General features: G+C 35.0%; 1 protein-coding gene, 2 non-coding genes and 1 pseudogene across 13 annotated transcripts in view; 2 read left to right on the top strand and 2 right to left on the bottom strand.

Annotated features, from left to right (window-relative positions):
• OSBPL8 (oxysterol binding protein like 8) overlaps positions 1 to 24,659 on the bottom strand; it is a 156,578-nt gene that overhangs the window by 40,924 nt on the left and 90,995 nt on the right. For 10 of the 11 annotated variants that reach the window (XM_032854726.1, XM_032854727.1, XM_032854728.1 and 7 more), the window contains 2 exons: positions 7,223 to 7,293; positions 619 to 696 (listed from right to left, as the gene is read on the bottom strand). In XM_032854726.1, the coding sequence (XP_032710617.1) occupies positions 619 to 696; positions 7,223 to 7,293 (149 nt within the window). Of the gene's footprint in view, positions 1 to 618; positions 697 to 7,222; positions 7,294 to 14,874; positions 15,059 to 24,659 lie in introns of those variants that run through there. The other variant, XM_032854730.1, reaches the window with a different exon arrangement.
• Positions 6,750 to 6,877, bottom strand: LOC116866484. The gene has a single exon (XR_004382413.1). It is a non-coding gene; the product is annotated as a small nucleolar RNA SNORA41 (small nucleolar RNA).
• On the top strand, positions 9,640 to 9,744 carry LOC116866462. Its single transcript, XR_004382394.1, has one exon. It is a non-coding gene; the product is annotated as a U6 spliceosomal RNA (small nuclear RNA).
• On the top strand, positions 17,241 to 22,308 carry LOC116866361 (annotated as a pseudogene).

Here is a 24,659-nt window from a genome sequence, read left to right as displayed (position 1 = left end):
ATGCATATCTGAATAACAGTTGATTTAATATGGGATTGTAAACACAAATGCATCCAGGATCAGATATAAGAAAAAAAGGGGTAAAACAGACCATGCAGGGATCAGAGTCAATTAGAAAGCATGTATTTCTGAAGATCCAGGATCTGTGGCCATTCTGGAAGGCAAGCCCAAGGCCGTATTTCTTAAAGAGAGGCTGGAAAGCTGAACTTGTATTTGTTACCTCAAATTTTTAGAACATTGTATAGATTAAAATATATCTACCTGTGGGTCAAATTCAGCCCATAATCCTGCAGTTAGTAAACTTGAATTTCAAAAAGCACTAGAGCTTCCCATTACACGTTCTACAACACAGTGATGTGCCTAAATAGGTACAACTGTGCAGAGCTATCCAGTCCTCAGCCAAAGGCATGGCCAGTTGAGGCCCGACGCAGCACTGGACAGTCATCAAGTAGCCTCCTCTGTTGACTCCAGTGTGCCATACAAATATTAACATTCTTTATGTGTGCCTGTCTGGATACTATTTTTCTTTCCTTAGGAGACACCTATTTATCTTGTTAGCCCATTTTCAAAAGCACATGCAAAGCATAATGTTATTTATGATAATAACTGGAAACAAACCTTGAGAGATTCTTTTTTTGTGAGCTTGCTTGAAGCAGAACTATCCTTCTCTGAGCCATTATAAAGTTTAGATTCAGACTGAAATCACATAGAAATAAACAAAAGAGAAATCATAATCAAACCTTCACTTTTTTATACATACAGAATATAAAAATTAATGTTAAAGCTATGTTTGTGAATTCTTCCCATTTATTGCTGTGATTTAGGCTAAAATAAATTTTCAAGTGTCAATTTTCTCTATATAGATAGATAGTTTCAGTTTAAAGTAATCCATGTTAAATCCACAAAAGCACAAAACACTAATCAAGGATGCCTGGTTGGCTCAGTCAGAAAAGGATGCAATTCTTGATTTTGGGATTGTGACTGCAAGCCTCATGTTGGATGTAGAGATTACTTAAAAAAAAAAAAACCTAACTAAAAAAACCCCAAAACCCTAATCAATAAATTAATCTACAATGTGAGGTTAAATAAGATCATTTGTAATTTGTGCATTCCATTTTCCAGAATATTTCTAAGACGCATATGCAATTATTTATTCTTAAAAGTATCCAAAGTAACGTAATTTCTTAAGTTAAAATATTCTAAATAAACCAAACCATGTACATTCTAGCAAGTTACTGCACACATTGCCCTACTGCTACACATGTATCATCAGAAATTAGTATTTAAACACCATCTAATTTGTAAATTTGTAGTGTTTAAAAACCAGTATTCCTAGCATCTACTTCTTCCTGCCTATCCAGTGTCCGTTATTATTGTCTTAAACTTGTTTTCCGACTTTGCTCATACTTATTTTTATTTGATCTTCATAAGAACCTTGACAAATAGAGGCGCCTGGGTAGCTCAGTCAATTAAGCAGCTGACTCTTGATTTTGGCTCAGGTTATGATCTCAGGGTGTGAGATCCAGACCCACATTGGGGTCTGCGCTTAATGGAGTTCACTCCTCTCTCTCTGCCCGTCCCCATAGGTGCACTCTTACTCTCTCTCCCTCTCTCAGATAAAGAAATCAATCTTGAATAGACATAACAAGTGATTTTATCTCCATTTTACAAATTGTGAAAGGGAGGTTCTGGAGGTGATTTTCTAAACTAACAATGTAACAGGGACCAGAATAATAGGTCTCCTAATACAGCACTCTTTTGAAGAGACTACATTCTTTCACCAGAATAAAAGAGCATAAATGTGAAAGTTGCTTTTGTAAATCTTGGACAATAAAATTAAACATGTTTAGTGTCATGTGTCCTATGATTTTCATTTTTATCTACTGTTTTATCTATTATTAGACACAGAAGAAGGTATTCAAAGTTCTTAGCATGACTCTTGGGGCCAAAAAAGTATACGGGGCTTGATCCAAATGGTGGCTTTCAAATGCTGAATCGTTATACCTGCAAAGCACTAGGTGTGATTATATATAACAAAATTCTGGGTATAAATTCCCTCACTCAATTTTAAGAGCCATGAAGGCAGGGACCATACTTATTCACCAATGGTACCTAGCTATCACCTGGGGAAAAGAAAGGGCTCACTAAATATCTGATGAATTAATAAAATAAAAATTAAACTAGCATGTGGAACTCATTTTTTTTACCTCTCTGAAAAAACACCTCTGCTACTCGATACAAAATATGGGTTATTGGGGCATCTGGGTGGCTCAGTTGGTTAAGCGTCTGCCTTTGGCTCAGGTCATGATCCCAGGGTCACGGAATTGAGCCCTATATCCGGCTCCTTGCTCAGCAGGAAGCCTGCTTCTCCCAATGCCTGCTCTGACTGATGCTCCCCTTGCTTGTGCTTGCTCTCACTCTCTCTCCCTGACAAATAAATAAATAAAATTTTTAAAAACAAAAACAAAAACTGATACAAGGAAGTTGAGAGGCAACATGGGGTGTTTGGGGGGTAGGAAAGGAATAAATGGAACAAGGTGGGATCGGAAGGAAGACAAACCATAAGAGACTCTTAATCTCACAAAACAAACTGAGGGTTGGGGGAGGTAGGGAGAGGATGGTTGGGCTATGGACATTGGGGAAGGTATGTGCTATGGTGAGTGCTGTGAACTGTAAACCTGGCGGTTCACAGACCTGCACCCCTGGGGCTAATAATACATTATATGTTAATAAAAAAAATTTTTAGGGAGCAAATAAGGAAATATTGAAAAAAAATAAAAATGTTACTTAATTTAAAAAAATACGGGTTATTATGGTGATGATGACAATAACTGGCTGCACTAGATAGAAGGGAACTGCAAACTATGCTTAATGCAGAAGGTGGGGATCAACCCAATTAAATTTTTGTTGAAGTCACTCCCTTGAGAACTGAACTTGAAACATCATACTACTTACTCTCGTGGCAATGGCATTGATTGTGATACCAAAACAAATTTATAAAGTTGCTCAATCCCAAATGGTCTCTGTCTTCTCCTTGTCCCCAAAAACCTAAAGATGGCATAGCTACCATCAGAACAGGATGATTTCTATTTCTCACATCTTAATAGGAAAATGTGTGTTATAATGTACTTCTTAGACACTAGTAAGTGAAGAATAAACACTAATGGAAAGTAATGGGTGCTTATTCTTTACCAAGAACTTTTCTAAACACTTCATGTGCACTACCTCATTCCACTACATCATATAACCTTAAAGCAATCCTATGAGATAGTAACAGTATCTCCCTTTTGCTAATAACCAATTAGAAATAACTTCCCAAATTTCTAACCAATTAGAAATAACTTCCCAAAGTCACAGAGCCAGTAAGTAGATGAACTGGGATTTGTACCCTGGTCTACCTAATTCTCATGCTCTTAGCCATTTCACTGTAATGATTTCTCACCTTTTAAAACTATTCACACAGAATTTTAGTCAGACTCAAATTTAAGATTTATCTTCATGAATAACAGGAAATGCTTCCCTCACATGACATGATCTGGCTTGGTGATTCCTAAAAGATTCTAGTATATAAAGCACCAGCAGGCCAGAAGGGGGGGTCCATGTGAACTTGGTAAATTTTAGAGAACACATTATTTCAAGGAATCCTTGCCATTCTGTGTAGGCAGTTCTGGGGAAACAACAACAACAACAACAACAATAAAAAACCCCACTGACCAAGTTTTACAAGTTTTTTAAATACACTACACTTAAGTTTTCTGGATCAACAGGTTTCCTTTTAAATAGCAAAACACAAACTATTTTTGTTGGAAATATTTTATAAAACTAATTTGCCCTTCTTTTAAAATCTCAATTGGGGGCGCCTGGGTGGCTCAGTGGGTTAAGCCTCTGCCTTTGGCTCAGGTCATGATCCCAGGATCCTGGGATTGAGTCCCGCACTGGGCTCTCTGCTCAGCATGGAGCCTGCTTCCCTTCCTCTCTCTCTCTCTGCCTGCCTCTCTGCCTACCTGTGATCTGTGTCTGTCAAATAAATAAATGAAATCTTTAAAGAAAAAATAACCTTGGGGTGCCTGGGTGGCTCAGTGAATTAAAGCCTTTACCTTCGGCTCCAGTCTTGATCCCAGGGTCCTGGGATTGAGCCCTGCATCGGGCTCCCTACTTAGGAGGGAGCCTGCTTACCTCCACCCTGCCCCAACCCCGCCGCCTGCCTCTCTGCCTACTTGTGATCTCTGTCAAATAAATAAAATCTTAAAAAAAAAAGAAACAATAAATAAAAATAAAACAACACAAACTAAAATTATAAAAAAAAATCTTAAAAATATAAATTAAAAAACAAAACAAAACAAAACCCTTAACTGAACACTATCTTAATGATAACCACAGGGTTTAATGTATAGTATCGTTTGTTTCTTCATTAAATGGCCTTAGAATGCTCAGTATGTTATATTTTCTTTTCCCTTCTTTCTTTTCATCACCTACCCCCCTGTAACTATTGTCCTCTTAAGGGCTGTGTGACTTCAGGTTATTCAATCTCTTTCAGTCTTAGTTTCCTTGTTTGTAAAATAAGAATATTCCTATTGTAGGGTTGCTTTGAGGGTTAAATGAGGTAGTGTGCATGATATGTTTAACATACTACTTGGTATATATTGCGTTTCAGGTTTGTGACTATAGAGGGCAAGTGCTGTCAAAAATCTGACCTTTAAATAACTGGAACATTAACACATAAGAATACTTTCCTCTTGCTTTGAAAACTTAAAATACTACAGATATAAGGGATAATAATAATGTTAATATGACTAATTCAGATATCCTGATTTGGAGGGTTTCTTAAATATCCCGGTAAATATATTTTTACAGCAAGTAATAGATATTTAGCATCCCTATAGATAAGCAGATGTATGTATGACTGGAGAATCAAGTCAATACATAGATCTGGGCTCAAAAACCACTATCCTTGTAACAGGATTACTTTTATCCCACTAAATACATTACCCATGCTGGTAATTCCTTCTGTTGAGATGGACTACTAAAAATACCTTTAAAAATGCTAACAGCAAGATGGGACGGATTTGATTAACTGACTTTTTCAATTCAATCACTTAAAAGATGCATGAGAAATAGAAACTGCCTTTATTTTTTAAAAATGGGGGGGGGTAAAAAAAGTGTATTCATATATTTTAAGAAATAATCCCAAATCCCATGACCAAAATGGCAGTATTAATACTTTTTGCATCAAATTCAGAAAAATATAAGGTTAAAATTATGATGGTCTCAGTTATGCACACTGATTATAGAAGGAGTAACAAAACTCTGTTTCCTGAAGTTACTTAAGTATGGTTAACATGATCAGAATTCCATGAGACTGTGGCTTAATGATAAATGTATAAATTTTAGGATTGTCGTGAAAAACAAGAGTGGGTTTTGTGTTAGAATATTTAAGGACAAACAGGTGACTATGCATCTCTTCAGCTAACAGAATAAACAAGGATTAAATCTAAGTTAAGGCAGAATCGATAGGTTTCAACTATTGGAAAATATCAGGATTTAAGTACAATTTTACTTACACTAGTTACCATGTTAAGAATCCCACTCATTTACTATAATCCCCCCCTCTTAAATAAACTCCGTGTTCAATGTGGGGCCTGAACTCAGGATCCCAAGATCAAGAGTCACATGCTCTACCAACTGAGCCAACCAGGTGTCCCCCACTGTAATTCTTATTCAAAGAAAGAAGATGAATTCTCAAATACCTACTATTAACCAGGTACTCTGTCAGGCAGTTGCAGTATCATAATCTGGGACAAGGACCTTATCTCCTTTGTACAGATAAGAAAACTGAAGCCATTTTGAATCTCAGCTTTACTACTCTAACCCTTATTTAATTTCTCTAAGCTTCAGTTGTTCACTTAGAAAATGGGGCCAATAATATCTACTACTTTCTAGTACTGTTATGAGTTAAGGGGACACATAGTAAGCTCTTAAAATAAAATAGCTATTAAAATAACTGTAATTGGTATCCAAGAAGTCACAGGTAATGTATATGAATCTCAAACTTGCTTTTTTGACTTTAAAGTGCTGTCCAGCAGAGCTTTCTGAAAGACAGAAATGCCATATGTGGTGGCTACTGAGCCCTTGAAATGTGGCTAGTGTAACTGAGGAACTAAACTTCTAATTTCATTTGATTTTTGTTAATTTAAAGAGTCATATATGATTGGCGTTATTAGAAGTACAGCTCTAACGCCGATTTTTTTTTTTTCATTTATCCACCCTGCTTCATTAAGGTATGTAAATTTTCTTTTTGGGGGGCTCCCTACCCTCCCTCTTTCCCTCCCCCCAATTTAGACACTACATATAGGTGGCTCTGATATATAAGTGTGGGGTTTAAGTATTTAGACTTCTGAGTAGGAATACTGTTCTACCATATATTCACCAACTCTGGTATTAACTGCTTGAAAATAGGTTTTAAAAACTCTATAAATTTCATTATATATCTAGCTACTGAAGACTCCAGATAAATTATTTTCTCTTTAATTACACATCCCATAAAATGATCAAGAAATTTCTTACACACACACACACGTTACTATGAAAACTTCTATCCTAAGTACTTTTACACATATGATAGATATTTAAGTAATGAATACTTGAAAAGTCTGGATAAAATTTGGGTAAAATTATACATTAAAAAAAAAGTCATGGACCCTTCCCAACCACTGCCATGAATGGAAACAAAAATGTAGGGTTTTTTCATGTTCTGTTCGTCACACATATGCCCACTTCTATTTTGCTAAGAAAGGGGTGTTTAATCATTTAACAGTTTTTCACAGTGGAATGCCACAACTGCTACCATAAGGACAGCTAAAGACTAGTAGCTACGGCAGGAAAATAATGGGTAGTAGCTCTCAGTAGCTATGAACCGCAGAGAATTTACTAGCTTAAGAAACAGAATTTTCTGACAGTCACTGAACTTTGATTCCACAACCAAAAACTTCTTGCAGTATAACTCTGGAGAGAACACACTGGTTACCAATAGGCTGTATTTCCAAGTAACCAAGAGGACCAACATCAACCCCAGTGGAACTCCTTTCTTCATATACACTGCATGATTTAGATATACCAACATAAAAACATACCCTAAAAATCTGATAGAATTTTATTGTTAGTTCTTCTTCTTAAATATTAGAAAAATGTCATAATCATTTATTTGGGAATAACACATCCTTACCTTGCTCTTTGACATAGAAAGTGAAGATTCATCTTTATTTTGAGAAATGTCTTCCTTTCCTCTTTCAAAACCTTTAAAAAACATTGTTATTATTTTAGTATTACTATATAGCATTCAGGCATTAAGAAGCAAATGCATATAAGTCATCCAATTTCAAATATACATTGTATTTGATATATATTGGTACAAAAAGCCTAGACTAATTACAGTTTGAAATACTTTTAAGGGATCATATGTAGTATAATAACTCTTTAGAATGAAGTAAGGCTTGTTAATTATTAACTGATAATTATTATCTGATAACTGATAATAATTAATTAATTATTAACTGAACCCATCAACATGAAGCTAAATACCTCTTTTCTGTGCTCCTAGAGCACTCTGCATGAACTCAGGCCTCATGGAGCTTTTATTCTAGTGAACTTTTTTTTTTTAAGGATTTATTTATTTATTTTGAGAGAGAGAGAGAGACAGAGAGAAAGAGAGGGACTCCCCAACTGAGTGCAGAGCCTGACATGGGAGGGGCTCGATCTCAGGACCCTGAGATCAACACCTGAGCTGAAACCAAGTCAGTTGCTCAAGTGACTGAGCCACCCATGCTACCCTGTAGTGAGCTTTTTTCTAATGAACAATCCTAACTGAAAGAGCCAACCCAGCATCTTTTAATACCTCTTGCCAAATTGTAAACAATTCTACAACTGGTGATAAAAGACTAGAGGAAAATCAACCTAAACTGAGGGACAGACTTAAAAAAATATTAACAATGTTTTTATTGTGAGAATTAAATGAGGATCCATTAGAGAGCATTTAGCATACTATTTTCCACATAGTATACATTCAATTCATGTTGACTCTTAAGATGATCATCAGTACCGACTACTGTATACAAATTCTAAAAGGATGAATCTAAAATACATAAATGCACAAGGATGAACATGCAGGGATCCCTGCAATTATGTAACATATTAACATAACAGTATGCCAAAAGCAATGAACAGATTAATGTTATTAACAGTATAATTAGAGAAATGTTAACACTGAAATTTGTGTGGCAGATATAAAAGGAGCAGTATTCAATTTAAAAATGTTCCTTCTACTTTTAAAGGCAAGTATTATTAACTCTTCCCTATAACCATTTGTTCTAAGTCCAACAAAAGCCTATATTAAAAATACATACATCATTATTCATAAAGTAGCACTTAAAAAAATCATCAGTAGCACCAGTGCCTGAAGCATTTAAAAATCATTTCTAACATATTAATTATACTTTTTTCTCTATTTCACTTATATTAGCTAAAAACAAATCCATTCCAATTTCCTAATCCAGAGATTTTATTGAATTGGTTTCTATAATACGAAGAAGGAAGTATTTTCCCCTACTCTCCAACTGCAGTAAGGATGATCACTTAATCCCAATACTAGGGAGAAATTAAACTATTCCATAAATGCAACATGAAATTTTAAATAACTTATCAAAATTTTAGACTTTAGTATAAAGCAAACCAAAGTTACCTAATTCAGTTGAAAAACTCTAAAATATTTATTCAGAGTAGTAATATTTTATAAGTAATTCTTTCTTTTTTAAGATTTGTTTATTAGAGAGAGAGCAAGTGCGAGCATGGAGGGAGAGGGCAAGATAATCTTTTTTTTGTTTTTTTAAGATTTTATGTATTTACTTGACAGAGTGAGATAGAGCTAGCACAAGCAGGGGGAGTGGCATAGGGAGAAGGAGAAGTAGGCTCCCCACAGAGCAGGTAGCCAGATGTGGAGCTGGATCCCAGAACCCTGGGATCATAACCTGAGCCAAAGGCAGATGTGTAACCAACTGAGCCACCCAGGCGCCCCTATAGTAAGTGATTCTTAATATTAATAAATTATTATTTTCTACAATGTGTGGGAGATAAAAATTACTTTAAAATTACTTTTTTAAAAAAGTGGTATTTATAGACAAAATTCTGAAGCTTGTAACACATTATTGACCATTATTAATAATGCAGAGCAGTTTCAGATCATAACTTTTTACCAAGTTTGCTTGTTAGTGATTTTAGGTAGTAAATTCTCTTCCTACTATCCTCCCCACTGCCTTAATGATACAGAAATCTATACCCTATCAAAATGGCTAAAATTAAAGGGATACTACCTTCCAAGTACAGATGAGAATGTGGAGCAACTGGATCTCTACTCACTACTGGTAAGAATATAATGGGGCATAACCTCTTTGGAAAACTGTTTGAAAGTACATACTAAAGCGGAATTTACGGATATTCTAACACAATGCAATTCTAATCCTAGATATACCCAACAGAAATGGTTGGGTATATTTGTCAAAATAAGATACAAAAATGTTCATAGCAGCTTTCTTCATAATAGCCAAAGTCTGAAACCAACTCAAATGGTTATTAAGAGTTGAAAAAGTGGTGCTCGCTTCAGCAGCACATGTACTAAAATTGGAACGATACAGAGAAGATTAGCATGGCCCCTGCGCAAGGATGACATAAATTCGTGAGGCGTTCCATATTTTTTTTTGTATCAACGTGGACGGGACTAGAAGAGATTATGCTGAGTGAAATAAGTCAAGCAGAGAGAGTCAATTATCATATGGTTTCACTTATTTGTGGAGCATAACAAATAACATGGAGGACAAAGGGAGATAGAGAGGAGAAGGGAGTTGAGGGAAATTGGAAGGGGAGATGAACCATGAGAGACTATACACTCTGAAAAACAATCTGAGGGTTTTGAAGGGGCAGGGGTGGGAGGTTGGGGGAGCCAGGTGGTGGGTATTATGGAGGGTACGTATTGCATGGAGCACTGGGTGTGGTGCATAAACAATGAATTCTGTTATGCTGAAAAGAAATTAAAAAAAAAAAAGTTGAATAAGTGAATATATTTGCACAATGGAATGTTTTACAGCAATGTAGTAGTAATTAAAGGAACCAATTACTACTACAGAAACAACAGACACAATTTTGAGTGAAAAAAGCCGTCTTTCCACACAGACAAAAAAAGCATATACTGTATGATTCCACTTATACACAGTTGAGGAACTGTCAAACCTAATCTATAGAGTTAGAGGTTGTTACAGTGGTTTACCTTTGTTATAGAAGGAATGGACTGGGAGGGGCAAGAGGCAGTCTTATGTGGATCTGGGAAGTGGTTACGGGGTCTATATATAACTTAAAATCAAAAGGTTATGCATTTAACTATATGTAAGTTATGTCTCAATAAAAAAATAAAAGCTCAGCCTTCTCTATTCTTTCAGTTTATTAGACCTCTCCTGCTTTGACATCCTTCCTCACTTAGTCTATATCCCTTTAACTTATTTTGCACCTAGCTAATTCTAATTCATCAATAGTAATTAACATAATATTAATGAAAACAACAATAAAGGAACCAATATCCATTTGTAAGAACACTTGTGATTACGACACTATGCTAGATGCTCTACTTAGTTACTTTAAAACAACACCACAAAAACCCCTACGTATTAACTATATTTTATATAATTAAAGAAAAACCAACGTTCACAGAAATTAAGGAACTTGACAATGTTAGTAAGTCAAAGTATCAGAGCTGATTCAAACTTGGGTCTAACTTTAAAATTCATGCTATTTTTAGAATGCTGGGTGTCCCTCAAGACCCAAGGACACCTCTTCTGGGTGGCCTTGCTCTGATTCTATAGGCAGAGTTAGCTCTCCCATTCTCTGAGATATATAGCATTTCATACATATTTGTACTACCCCATTTATCACAATATACTTCAATTATTTGTTTTCATGTTCATATTCCATACTTAACTGTGAATTCCTAAAAAGAAAGGTCTAATCCTTATTCACCCTTTCAAACATAAAAATTTGATTATTTGATCCAAAAATTAGCAAAACTGGACTCCAGTTATTTGTAATCATTTTATTAAATATGTAAAATATAGAACAGCTTCAGAAAATGCATAAAATGTAAATGTATAATTTAATGTATACAGTGAATACCGGCAGAACCACCACCCAAATTAAAAAAAAAAAAAATAGTCAAAATACCATAAGATCCTCCCTACTTCCCAGCACCATTCTTGATCACAGTCTAATCTCCTCAAAGGCAACCACCTTGACTTTTGCAAACATTCTTTACCAGCACGTCAAGCACGTATTTCACTCATTTTCATTGCATATTGGAATCCAATTGCATGACTATACCACTATGTATCTATCGATTATAGATACGCATTTGGGTTGTTCCTAATTTGTCCCTCTTATCAACAACAGTGCCACAAATATTCTTGGCAGTGTATCCTGGGAGACATATATATATATATATACCTACCTGTGATTTTCTCTAAATTCTAGAATTCCTGGGTTATACTATATGTGTATCTTTAACTTTGAGGATACCAAATTGTTTATTTTTCTACTAATAGTATGTAAGAGTTCTCCTTTCTCCATATTCATGGTAACATCAATATTGACAAGTTTTTAATATTTTTGCTAATCTGTGGGGTGCGTATATCAATGGTATAATGAGGTTCTAGTTTGCATGTCCCTGACTATTAATGAAGTTGAGCACTTTCTCATGTTAATTAGCCATTTTAACATTCTCTTTGTGAAGGACCTTCTCAGATCTTTTGGGCATTTATTTTTTTTTAAAGATTTATTTATTTGAGAGAGTGCACACATGCATGCGCTCACACACCCAGGGGGAGGGGGAGAGAGAGAATCTTCAAGCAGGCTCCCCACTGAGCGTGGAGCCTGACAAGAGGCTCAATCCCACGACCCATGAGATCATGACCTGAGCCAAAACCAGGAGTCGGATGCTTAACTGACTAAATCACCTAGGTGCCCCAATCCTTTGTGCATTAAAATATAAATAAATATATTGTCTTTTTCTTATTGATTTATATAGGAATTTTTGATGTATTCCAGGTCCCTTGCCATCTATATGGTACAAATAATTCCCTATTCTTATCTTTTTATTACCTGCATTTTTTTAAATAAACCACTCTTAATTTTAAGGTAGTCAAATTTAAGCCATATCATTCTTTAATGATTAGTCCTTTTTGGTCTTAAGAAAGTCCTCCCTGTATCTGTCACCGTAAAAATATTTTTAAGTAGTATAGTAATACAGAGTTTACTTCCTCCTACTAACCCAATGGAATATTATCCCTAAATAAATTAACACTGTGTCCTTAACTTCTAATTTGTTAACAGAATACAAGTGCTATCATCAACAAGGTATAACCTTTTCATATACTTCCGTAATAAATTTGGTTCAATAAATGTTTAGATATAACAAAGCAAGCTTTATGCTGCTTCAGTCTTGCTAAAATGAGATTATATGTACATTATTTACAAATGCAGATTGAGCAGGTATTTACAAAATATAAATCGATTAACTATATTAAACACAGCCAAGAATCCAGAAATTTTACTAAAAAAAAAAAAAAAACAACAACAAAAAACTCTGAGAAGTCAAAATATACTAAAAAGAAACCTATCTGTGCACTAAAGCTCACACAGTTTGTCCATAAAGTGATTTATTTGCTTAGTTTATTTACTCAAATTTTCTGGTACTATTCTAGAGATTGGTCCAATAAGCATATCTAGAAGTTATACCTAAGACTGGGGAAAGAAACAGATGAGCAGACATGAACTTAAAAAAAAAAAGCACTATGGTGTTACTGGAAATACATGGGCAGGTGGTACCATTTCTATATTATAGCTCAGCATAAAGAAAAAGGCCATACCAATATATTTCTTTAGGAAACTAAAATGAAAAGAAGGTTATGTTCAAAGTAGTAAGGCAAAATGATCTTAAAATACCACTAATGTAGAACCTCTCCTCTAATAACGTCAGGTAAAAACGAATGTATCTAAAAATTTTTTTCAGTACAATGAAAGGTCCCAGAAAAATATAGGTTTTATTTTTTAACTGGAAAAACAACTACAACATCTTCATCTTTATGAATAGAATTCCATTCTATTTCTTATCTGATAAAATGCAAAATACTTTAAAGAGCTTTCCATCATGGCTGGTTGCAGTACAACTATTGGTTGTAAAAAGGGGAATATGGAAGCCTCCCTATGAATATGATTTTATTTCAAGAATTAGAAAACAAAGCCAACCATTTACTTTTCCATTCAAACAAATCAACCCAGGGTGACCTTCAATATACTCTTTGACAAGAGAAACTGACAATTCTGCATTTAGTTACCTAATTAAGTAAATACCAAACTTTTAAAAAGTGAAGTTTTCTGTTGTTTAGTAGAGTCACATGGTTATTCTTTAATATAAGTAGACTCATTGCATGAAAGTCAGCAAACATTTGCTAGCAAGCTTGCTAGCTTAAAAAAAGAGACATACACACAAATAGAAGTAAATCACATTGTAAAAGCAAACAGAGTACTTAGCAACTTTAAAATTTTTCAGTATGTTGTATTTTCAAAGCCACTTCTGAACAAAGACAAATACTAAAACATACACCATTTTGAGAACATAAGAAGCATGACAGTAACCATGCTATACTGAGTAGAGGAAAGACAGATTATGAATGCTGTTCAAAGCTTATGCTCCTTAGGCAACAGTTCAGGACTATGGTTTCCAATTCTTTTTTGAAAGAATTTTTTGAAAGAAAATGAAATCAGTGAATTTATAATAATGTATTTTTACTGTCCAGGTACCACCTTCTATAAGGTGTTTCACGATATCAAAATAATGCATATATCATCTATCAGAATGAATATTCAAAAAAGCTGAGAATAAATGTTAGCATGAAGCAGAAAACATAATACAAATTTAACAAAATGTGTCAGAAAAATCTATAGATGGTTAAAGTAAGCACCAGTTTCAGTGATTTCTTTGCCATGAATATTAAAGAATATTTTCATTTTAAAAGAAAAATATAACCTCAAAAGAGTAGACAAATTTATGTTGCAATTTAAAATTTTAAAAGGAAAAAAGGATTTTAAAATATATATCCAAATCTTTGCTATGATAAATCTTTTTCATACAATTAAATTTAAGATCTATTTCATTAACCAATTATTTAATGTCTAAATCATAGCTGTCAAATGCCCAATTTTATTTTTAAAATGTTATTTTAAAAATAACAATTTCTTAGCACAAACTAATTATACAAAGACACATCTAACAATAAGAAGGCTACTTCAAAAATTATACTTAGAAAACTTCACTTTAGTCAGCATTTGAACTATTAAAGCTTAAGCTAAACATCAATTTAACACAGTTACTATTCTGAAGAAAACAGCGAAACAAGTGTCAATATTAAATATCTGGGTTTTATTGGCAAAAACCTCAGATTAATTTGCTTATTTATAGAATTTTACATCTATCTCAAGTCTAGAAAAGGTTTTGATTTTATCAAAGGGCCATAATATTTATTTCTATAATTAAAGCAAAAATTCATGCTATCAGCAATGTAAGATTTGTAATTCACTGAAACACTAGTTCTCAAGTTTGAGTGTAAGAGATTTTAAGAGAAAACATGGAAAAGCCAAGCCATATAGCAGCAGTCACTAAAACTGAACCTTTCACTACAGAATCTGTTTCATTTAAATAAAAGCAGTTTTAAGATATTGGAATATCTAGTTTAATGAAAAGCCTGCAAGAAATTAAGAAAAGAAGGCAAGATTAAACAAACAAACCTGGCAAAGAAGGAGAAAGTTCATTGTATCCTCCAAATGAAGCATTCCGGACAAGCTTTCGGCCATCAATTCGTGGAGGAAATAAAACAGGCGAAACCACAGTACAGGAAGAAAATCTACGTTGTTGTGAGCTCTCTTCTTTCATGGCTTAGAAGGGCTATTTAACGTATACTTTCGCTCAAAAGGCTAATTTAATTAGATCAGTATGGCAAGGAGAGGCTTTTCTCTCACATCTAAATGTAGCGAAACCCACCAGCACAAACAAAGGACACACACATTAAACAGCAAAGGAGAAGGACCAGAGACTGTCAAATCAGCAATAAACAGAGAAGGCATTAAGCTTGCTAATGGATTGTTGTTTTGTTTTGGTTTTTTAATGAACTGATAAACGTGAAAGGCTATTCCACTAATGTTTTACCTTTTTATCAAACCAGCAATGCCCTGAACTGAACAGCTGCTTTAGTAAAACAAAGCAAGATCAATAGAGATTTAGGATGAAGTAAAATGCAACCTTTTCTCATATCTGTTATGTTTTTTGTAGTATCTGCCACACTTCCCACCTCTTCCAATTCCTTCCAGTTTTTGCTTACTTCATATATGGATATAAATATAACACTGTTTATCTTTCCTGAAGCCTCTAGATCTGTATCTAATCCACTGCTTGCTTCAGCCATATTTAAGAATTCATAAGGAAAGATATTCTCTCAAGTACAATTTTGATGGATTCTAGCAGCTAAAGTGGTAACAAATATTTAAGTTTTATCTCTAGCAAGGATATTTGAGTCATTAAGACGATGTTAATGCAAACCAATCCAGAGGGAAGACTGAAGACACCAAAATAACAGAGTCCTCTAATACATGTCCTCTTGAAACAGATATGAGGTGCTATAGTTCCTGTTCATTGCATTTAAACTTTGCAAAATATATCACCTACCAATAAGTATTTTCCACTTAAAACTCTATTTAAAGAAAAATGCAACTTTATTATCACAATAACAAATGGACTATCTTTCTTTACTAGGTTAAAACTAAGTTACTGGTATGATCTCACATTATTAAATCTAATAGTAAAGTACAAATAGCCAAATTTATATACTATGCTATCTCTTTATAACTAACCTTTAAAATTTCAACTGACAGTGGTTCATTTTTATAGGTACCTTACTATACAATCTCAGTTTCCTTCCTACTATTATGCATACATTTCAAGGCTAGTTCTCCACTCAAGATACAATAGCACCCCATGTAATCTAAGTCTGTCTCTCTTTACTAGAAAGTACACTTAACAACAAATACATTTCCTTTATGTAACATGTTCTCTATTGGGTAAAGGCATTTCAAAAATCAAAGGTAAAAATAAGTTTACAGTTGATAATTACAACTACAAACAAGGATTTGGGTTGTTTTGTTTTGCTTTTCTCCATGTCATGAAATATAAATGACCATTAATTATAGACGAGAGAGAAATAACTATAATTCACTCAATTGTGCTTGACTCTCAAGGCATTATAATGTTAATGTGGTTCAAATCCCAGCTGGAGGCATTCAATTATGTTAATTTCTGTGGGTCTCTGTTTCCTCATCTATAAAATGCTAATAATATTACCTGTATTATCAGATTGTTATTAGGATCAAATTGGGTAATATGTGTGAAATCTAGAAAGGTTTCACATTAAAATGGCAGAATGAAGACACTAACCTAATGTACTCCCTCCTAAAACTAAAATTATAAGAGAGGGGTTATTTCTTAAAAATATAAAACAAGTATAGGTATGTATTCCACAAGTATGGATCCAGGATACGATACAATAACAACATATATTTGACATCAGAAAGCATGAGATTAACAAGTAGTCACTGTCTTGCTGAATCACAAACCAGCAATGGTAAAAACTGAGAACCAGCCCTATTTATACCAAAGAATCCTTTTGTATATAATTCATAACACCAAGTTCCTCTAGATCAGGAATCAGATAAGCTATTGACATCACCAACAATTCTGGAATCAGGACCAAAATATAAGCAACGCTTTCAAAATTGGAAGGAAAATGACTTCCAACTTAAAATTCCATACCCAGCTAAACTATCAATTACATATTAGGGCAAAATAAAGATATTTTTAGACATATATAGTCTAAAATTTACTTTCCATGCAAATTTTCAAATAACTTACTAGAGTAGACCTTCTCACCTGGGATTCATTGGGCCTACTGCATTGAAACATCCACTTTTCAATATGAATTAACCTTTTTTCCCCAACATCTATAATGGCAATACCCATGAATAATCCTTGGAAGAACTCAGAAAATATTCACTTAAAATTATTTTCTAAAGGCCTTACTTCCCTCATATGACCCCACTTGAGAATGGATATCATAGAATATGTATTTTACCAAAAAGTTGATAGCAAAAGTAAGAATGCATGGGATACAGGAAACAGGATACTCAATATAAAAGAGCTTTTATCAGGGTGCCTGGCTGGCTCAGTGGGTTAAAACCTCTGCCTTGGGCTCAGGTCATGATCCCAGGGTCCTGGGATCAAGCCCCACAAGCTCTCTGCTCAGCAGGGAGCCTGCTCCTCCCCCCCACCTGCCTCTCTGCCTACTTGTAATCTCTGTCAAATAAGTAAATAAAATCTTTAACAAAAAAAAAAAAAAAAAAAAGGAGCTTTTATCACCCAAGCTTTTATTACTTCTTTGTAAACCAAGGACAAGCTGTTTGGGTGAACTCTGCCCAACTTTTTTTCTGACTTTGGCTTGTCTTGATAGTATGCTGATGAAGTTTCTTCTCTGTTCCCCCATGCCATGATGTTTGGATAAGGTGAGTACACTTGCAGTACACTGAAGTGTTCTACTTTTATTTATTTATTTATTTATTTTAAGATTTTTATTTATTTGACAGAGAGAGAGACAGTGAGAGAGGGAACACAAGCAGGGGAATGGGAGAGGGAGAAGAAGGCTTCCCACTGAGCAGGGAGCCCAATGTGGGGCTCAATCTCAGGACCCTGGGATTATGAACTGAGCCAAAGGCAGACACTTAATGATTGAGCCACCCAGGCGCCCCTCTACTTTTTTTTTTTTTAAGATTTTATTTTTTAAGAGAAGTTTTAGGTTCACAGCAAAATTGAGAGGAAGATAAAGAGATCTCCCATATACCCCTGCCTCCACATATGCAAGATCTCCCCTATTATAAATTCCCCACACCAGAGTGGGACGTTTGTTCTAATTGATGAACCTACATTGAGACATCATAATCACCCAAATTCCATAGTTTATCTTAGGGTTCACTTTTTGTTGTTGTACATGCCATGGGTTTGGACAAATGCATAATGACATGTATCTATCATTACAATATCATACATATTTTAACTGCCATAAAAACCTGTGCTCTGCTTATTCACCACTGCCTCCCTGCTAACTCCTAGAAAGGACTGATCTTTTCACTGTTGTTCCATAGTTTTGCTTTTGCCACAATGTCATGTAGAACTCTAATGAGCAACATTAGTTCAAAGTCTCTGTTGTTGGTGTTTCATTTGTCTCTATTTCAGCACCAACACCTCCTGTCTTACTTACTGGACCATTATGGTAAGTATTAAATAGCCCCTGACTCTTGCTTGGCTCCAGTTCTTCAGGGGGGTCTTGACTCTTCTTTGCCCTTTGTTCTCCCTAGATAGTTAAGGATAATCTTATCAAGTACCATGAAAAAATCCAGTTGAGATATGAATTCAAAATACCTTTAACAGATGAAATCAATTTGAGAACTGACATACTAATAATATTGAATTTTCCTACTAGAAATATGGTATGCCTCACCATTTATTGAGAATACACCATTTTAGTGTTATACTTTTCTACATAAAGATACTATGTTAGCTTTTTTTAGACTTATTGCTAGGTACCTTACTTTCTGTTATTTTTAAGTGGTATTTTTTGAACTGCATTTTTCTAACCATTTGTCTCTGGTATATACAACCACAGTTAACATGTATCCAGTAATTTCTTAAAACTTTAATAATTTACCTGTGAATTTGGGAGAGCTTCTATATAAACAATTATACTAACTACAAATAAAATTTGTTTGCTCCTTTATTTTTATTTCGTTTGATCTTATTCACTAGCTAAATTCCAAGTACAACATTGAAATGAAGTATAGATGGTATACACCTTTTGTTCCTAATTCTAACTTTACAAGGTTAAGAGTTTCCTTCTATATTTCAAATACATTTTATTAATGGGATGATAACATAGTTTTTCTTCTTTAAGCTGTGTGTTACATAACATCATAGTTTTTTTTTTTTTTTAAGATTTTATTTATTTATTTTAATGGGGGGAGAAGGAGAGAGAATCTGAAACTGACTCTGGACTGGGCACAGAGCCAACTTGGGACTCTGATCCCACAACCACAAGATCTGAGCCAAAACCAAGAAATCAAGCCCCCTGGCTCCAGCATGGAGCCTGCTTTTAAGAGTCTCTCTGTCCCTCTCTCTCTGCCTCTGCTCCTGCCGCCAACATCTTTTCCCCCTCTTAAAAAAAAAAAAAAAATCAAATCCAATTTCAGAGACGTTAAAGTAGGAGGAGGGGTCCTTTTTTAGACTTAATGAAATACAGTTTTAAGGCAAAACTGGAATTCTATTTCTCCCTAAATGTTCAGTAGAACTTGTTTGTAAATCTATCTTGGCCTATGATGTCTTTGTATAGCTAATTTATAATACTAATTAGAATACAAAAATCACCAGAATTTTCTATTACTGAATAAATTTTGGGAAGTACAATATTTCTAAAACACTTTCAAATTTATTGGCTAGTTATTTATATCTTTTAAACACCTGCCTATATTTTTAGTTGTGTCTTTTAAAAAAATATATTTTATTTATTTATTTGACACAGAGAGAGAGAGAGAGATCACAAGAGATCACAAGGCAGAGAGGCAGGCAGAGAGAGTGGGGGAAGCAGGCTCCCTGCCAAGCAGAGAGACTGATGTGGGGCTCCATTACAGGACCCTGAGATCATGACCTCAGCCAAAGGCAGAGGCTCAACCCACTGAGCCACCCAGGCACCCCTACTTGTATCTTTTTATTCCTCATGATTATTTCCTCTAGTCTTGCTCAAGTTTTGATAACTTTTATTAGCCTTTTCAAACAATCAATTTTGTCTTTCTTGCTCTCACCTACATCTATTCTCTTATCTTTATTCTTTCCTTCCTTCTATCTACTTTGCATTTATCCTATTACTTTCCTAATACTAAGTTAATGCTTACTTGATTCATTACTTTTCAGCTCTCCTTCTTGTCAAGTATCAGCATTAAAACTATTACTGTTTAGGGTGCCTGGGTGGCTCAGTCAGTTAAGCATCTGCTTTCAGCTCAGGTTAAGTCCTGGGATCAAGTCCTGCATCAGGCTCTCTGCTCAATGGGGAGCCTGTTTCTCCCTCTTACTCTCCCTCTGTGCTTTCTCTCAAATAAATAAAATCTTAGAAAAAACCAACAACTATTAATGTTTACATTTCCTGCTTGGGAATGGTGAGGCCTCCTTAATCAGAGGGTTGCTGTCTTCCACCCTTGATTTATTTATTTTAAAGATTGTATTTATTTATTGGGAGAGAGAAAGAGTGAGAGAAAGAGTGAGAGAAAGAGCATGTACACACAAGTGGAGAGGAAGAGAGAGACTCCCAAGCAGACTCTGTGTTGAGCATGGAGCCCAATGTGGTGCTCAATTTCACAACCCTGAGATCATGACCTGAGACAAAATGGAGAGTCAGACACTTAACTGAATGAGCCACCCATTCATTCTTCTGAAAGGCTCCCAGCATTATCTTTCAATATTGTCTTTAACCCATCAAATCATATTCTGGCATTTGTAATTTTAATTGGTGCAGATGCTGGTCTGGATGGCAGGCAGTTTATGCAGATTCCCTCTGATGGTGGCTTGTTACCTCGTGTGTTTACCGATTTTTCCACATCATAATGCTATCTTGTTGTTTTGTTTATACATGAGCTCATAACTAAAAATCAGTAATTTCTGGAGGCATGTGTTTAAACCTCTCCTCTAACAAGTATCTGCATTGATTGTTCTAGGCACCTGGGAATACTAATAACTCAAGATCATTTTAAACTAAACTGAAGGGTATTTTTGTTTTTTGCCCCAGAGATTGTATGAATTCTGACCCCGAGCCTACAGTAGTATATGTTTGTGCTTCTCAAAGAAGAGTTCCTCTCTCACCCATTCTACCTGGAGTTACAAACAAGATAGGCAAATACACCAGCATCCTCCTCCATGGCTATGCTTTTCAGGTTTTTTTTTTTTTTTTTTAAACTAAGAAGGACTCCTTTTTTCACATGGAGACATCTCCAATCCAAATTTCCATCATTAATGGGCCACCTTTTCTCCCTTTTTCTCATTAAACTCAAGCTCTAGACCTTCAGAAAGTAGCAAGTGCTAGTCAGGACAAATGCTGACTCCAGAACTTATCACCTCTCTGGATTCCCACTTTCAATAATTCTGCTCCACCTGCTAATTCCCTTACTTTGTTGACAGTTCAACCATACATTTTCTTTTTTTAAAGAGTTAACAAAAAATAATATTTATGTGAGAGAGAGAGAGAGAAAAAGAGAACAAGTAGGGGGAAGGAGACAGAGGGAGAGAATCTCAAGCAGATTCCCCACTGAGCACAGAGTGACTCAGGCCTTCATGTTATGAGCCTGAGATCACGACCTGAGCCGAAATCAAGAGTCAGATGCCCAACTAACTGAGGTGCCCAGGCACCCCTCAACTGCACTTTAAAAACAAAATTTTATTTATTCATTCATTCATTCATTTCAGAGAGAGAGCGTGAGAGAGAGAGAGAGAGAGCATGAGGTGGGGGGAGAAGCCAACTTCCTGCTGAGCAGGGAACCCAATTCAGGACTCGATCCCAGAACCCTGGGATCATGACCTGAGCTGAAGTCAGACACTTCACTGACTGAGCCACCCAGGTGCTCCCCAAACTGTGTGTCTTAATGGCACAACAGTAAAGTTTGAAATACGGGATGTAGCTGGCAAGAACGATACCATAGCACGAATGTACTAGAGAGGAACAAAGCAGCCATAGTTGTAGATGATATCACAAATGACAAGCCCTTTGCCAGAACAAAAAATGGATTAAAGAACTTAAGAGGCAAGCCGATTCTAATGCTGTAATAGCTTTATCAGGAAACAAGGCTGACCTTGCAAATGAAAGAGCTATCGATTTCTAGGAAGCACAGTCCTGTGTAGATGACAACAGTTACTCAGGGAGACATGAGCTAAAACATTGACGAATATAAATGAAATATTCATGGCAGCAGCTAAAAAGTGGCCAAAGATGAATGACTGAATCCAGGAGCAAATTCTGTCGGAGGAAGAGGAGTAGATCTACTGAACCCAGAGAGCCAACTAGGAGTCAGTGTTGTGATAACTAAACCTCCAGTTTGAACTTGCTGGAATATTCTTCTGCTTCCTAAATGTTAATGAGAGTGGAAATGGAGCACTTAACTGGTCCAGTGTAACTTCCATAAAGAAGAGACTTATGTTAGAGTCAATTTCTAATATTGAATTATTTTAAGTGTTTTGAGCTTAATTTTTAATAACATGTACGTGACCCTCTGACTAATGTTTCAGAAGTAGAAGTGGGGAATGTGCACTGTGTGTGCACGTTTGTTTTCTTGGATGGTTAGGGGGAATCATTTCTCAACAGCAGGGACAGAGACAAATGATGATGTAAACCCAGAGTTAACCGGCCAGCTCTATGAAAAAGATTAGGTACCTATTAATTTAGGCTTTTCAAAAACACTCTTTTTTGAAGGAGATTCTACAGATATATATGCTTAGCTACAGTATTCAGGCTACTGGTAATTTCTCTTAGTATGCTTACTTAAAATGAACATTCCACATTTTAACAAATTAACCATAATGAAGTCCCACATCTTCAGGGGGAGAAAACAAACATTAATGGCATGGAAATTATAACTAGTCTTGGTATTTTTAGTGGGGTAAAAAAAAAGTCAAATGTATCCTCATGTTGTTTTAGGTATATGAAAAGCATTAAGTGCACCTTAATGGACAGTGTTCCCTTCAAACATGTGAGCTCTTCAACAGAAATGAAACCAATCAGGTGTCTGTGATTTCTGTTTAATCAGAGCTGGTCACTACATAGGTTTTTTTGTTTTGGTCAGGGGGCAGGTTTTTGTACTCTTTGGACATAATATAGTCAAGGCACTAACAATTATATACATTCAAAACTTGGTTATATTAAGTTTGATCTTCAGTGGTACTATAAATAGGGTTCTGCACTGCAGTCTCCAAATATGTTCATTACTTTTCTGTAATATTTATGCTGCTTAAAAGTACAGAAAATGTAGTTGCTAAAGGAGCTAATTTTTTCTTTTCTCTCCCTTTGAAAGGAAGGGGGTCTAGTTGTTCCTACATGGCCAGAACAATGTATGAGTAATTTGTAACATAAGTATTGCAGTGTGTTAGTAATAATCTTGCAACGCTGTTTCCCAAAGTTCATTTTATTTTGATCAGTTCAGTATACTGCACTAATTACTTTAGGTATTTTCATTATATGAAATCTACCATGTGTCAGAGATGACTGAATCTAAGTGTTGAACTGCTAGAACTTGTACATTTATAGCAATTCAGAATTAGTGAAGGAATATAGTTCACCAGTGTTTAGTTTAACACTGAAGTGCTCCGGTTAGAATAAGGTGGTATAAAAAAACAGAAACAAAAACAAAAATATAAAAAAAACCCCCTACCATATCCATCATTTTGATGTTCTTACTAGGAGGGTTTTTTCTGAATGTCTAGTTTGCTATATTACTCAAACTGTAATGTAAAGCTCACGTACATGTTTTTATGCTTCCTTATGTTTCCCTACTGCCTGTCCTGAAATTTCCCAATTACAAATTGGGACTGAGAATATCATGTCTGGTTTGTTTCTGCTTTCTAGTACAGAACTCTGTACAAAACGGAATAAAGGCCAGCTTGCATGAGACCCTTAGAAAATCCTGTAGTCTCCAGGGGGAATTTGTCCATCTGTCACAAACCCTTCCTTTATCTGCAAAACAGGAGTTTGCTAAACTTCACTGTGTCGTACTTAAATAAAACCTACGTATGTTCAAAATTACAACAACCAAAATGAAAACAGAAAAATTTCTATGAAACTGTTTATCTTCTCTCAGAAATTATACAAATACTGGTAAATTAAGTTATTATCTTGTTATATATTTACTAACAATACAGAAAACTTGCGTCTCCATGCCTCAAATAAGGAAAGGAAAATTGTAGCTGTTAACTCTATAGGTGAAACTATTTTACCACTCTTGCTAAGAAGGCAATCTCAACCTCTCAGACTCTGGAAACAAATAGGAGGAAATCCCAACAGAAAACAGCTGAGAAACTAGTCCAAGTGGTACTTGATAATTCTTTAATGTTATTTAAATGTATTTAATTAAATGTTAATAAATATTAAATGTATTTAAAGTAATGTTATTTAAATGTATTTAAAGTAAACACACACACACAAACACACATACACACACACACCTTAAATAAATATATATATGTACACACACATATACATAATTTAGATATACAAAGAACATATATAAAGAAAAAAGTATCCTTTAGTATTCTTTATGTTCATCTTACTGCTTTAATAGGAAGCAATTAATAAAACCTGGCAAGGGTAAGACAGACTCCTCTCATCTTTGTAAAGATGTTTAAAACACAGCTAATTTATTCATTCTCACTTTTCAATAAATGTTTT

Source organism: Lontra canadensis, unplaced genomic scaffold, assembly GCF_010015895.1.
Source record: "Lontra canadensis isolate GAN:19392208 unplaced genomic scaffold, GSC_riverotter_1.0 scaffold9, whole genome shotgun sequence".
In the NCBI taxonomy this organism is placed as follows: Eukaryota; Metazoa; Chordata; class Mammalia; order Carnivora; family Mustelidae; genus Lontra; species Lontra canadensis.
Note: the sequence above shows the minus strand (reverse complement) of the source record. Positions and strands in the feature narration are given on the sequence as shown.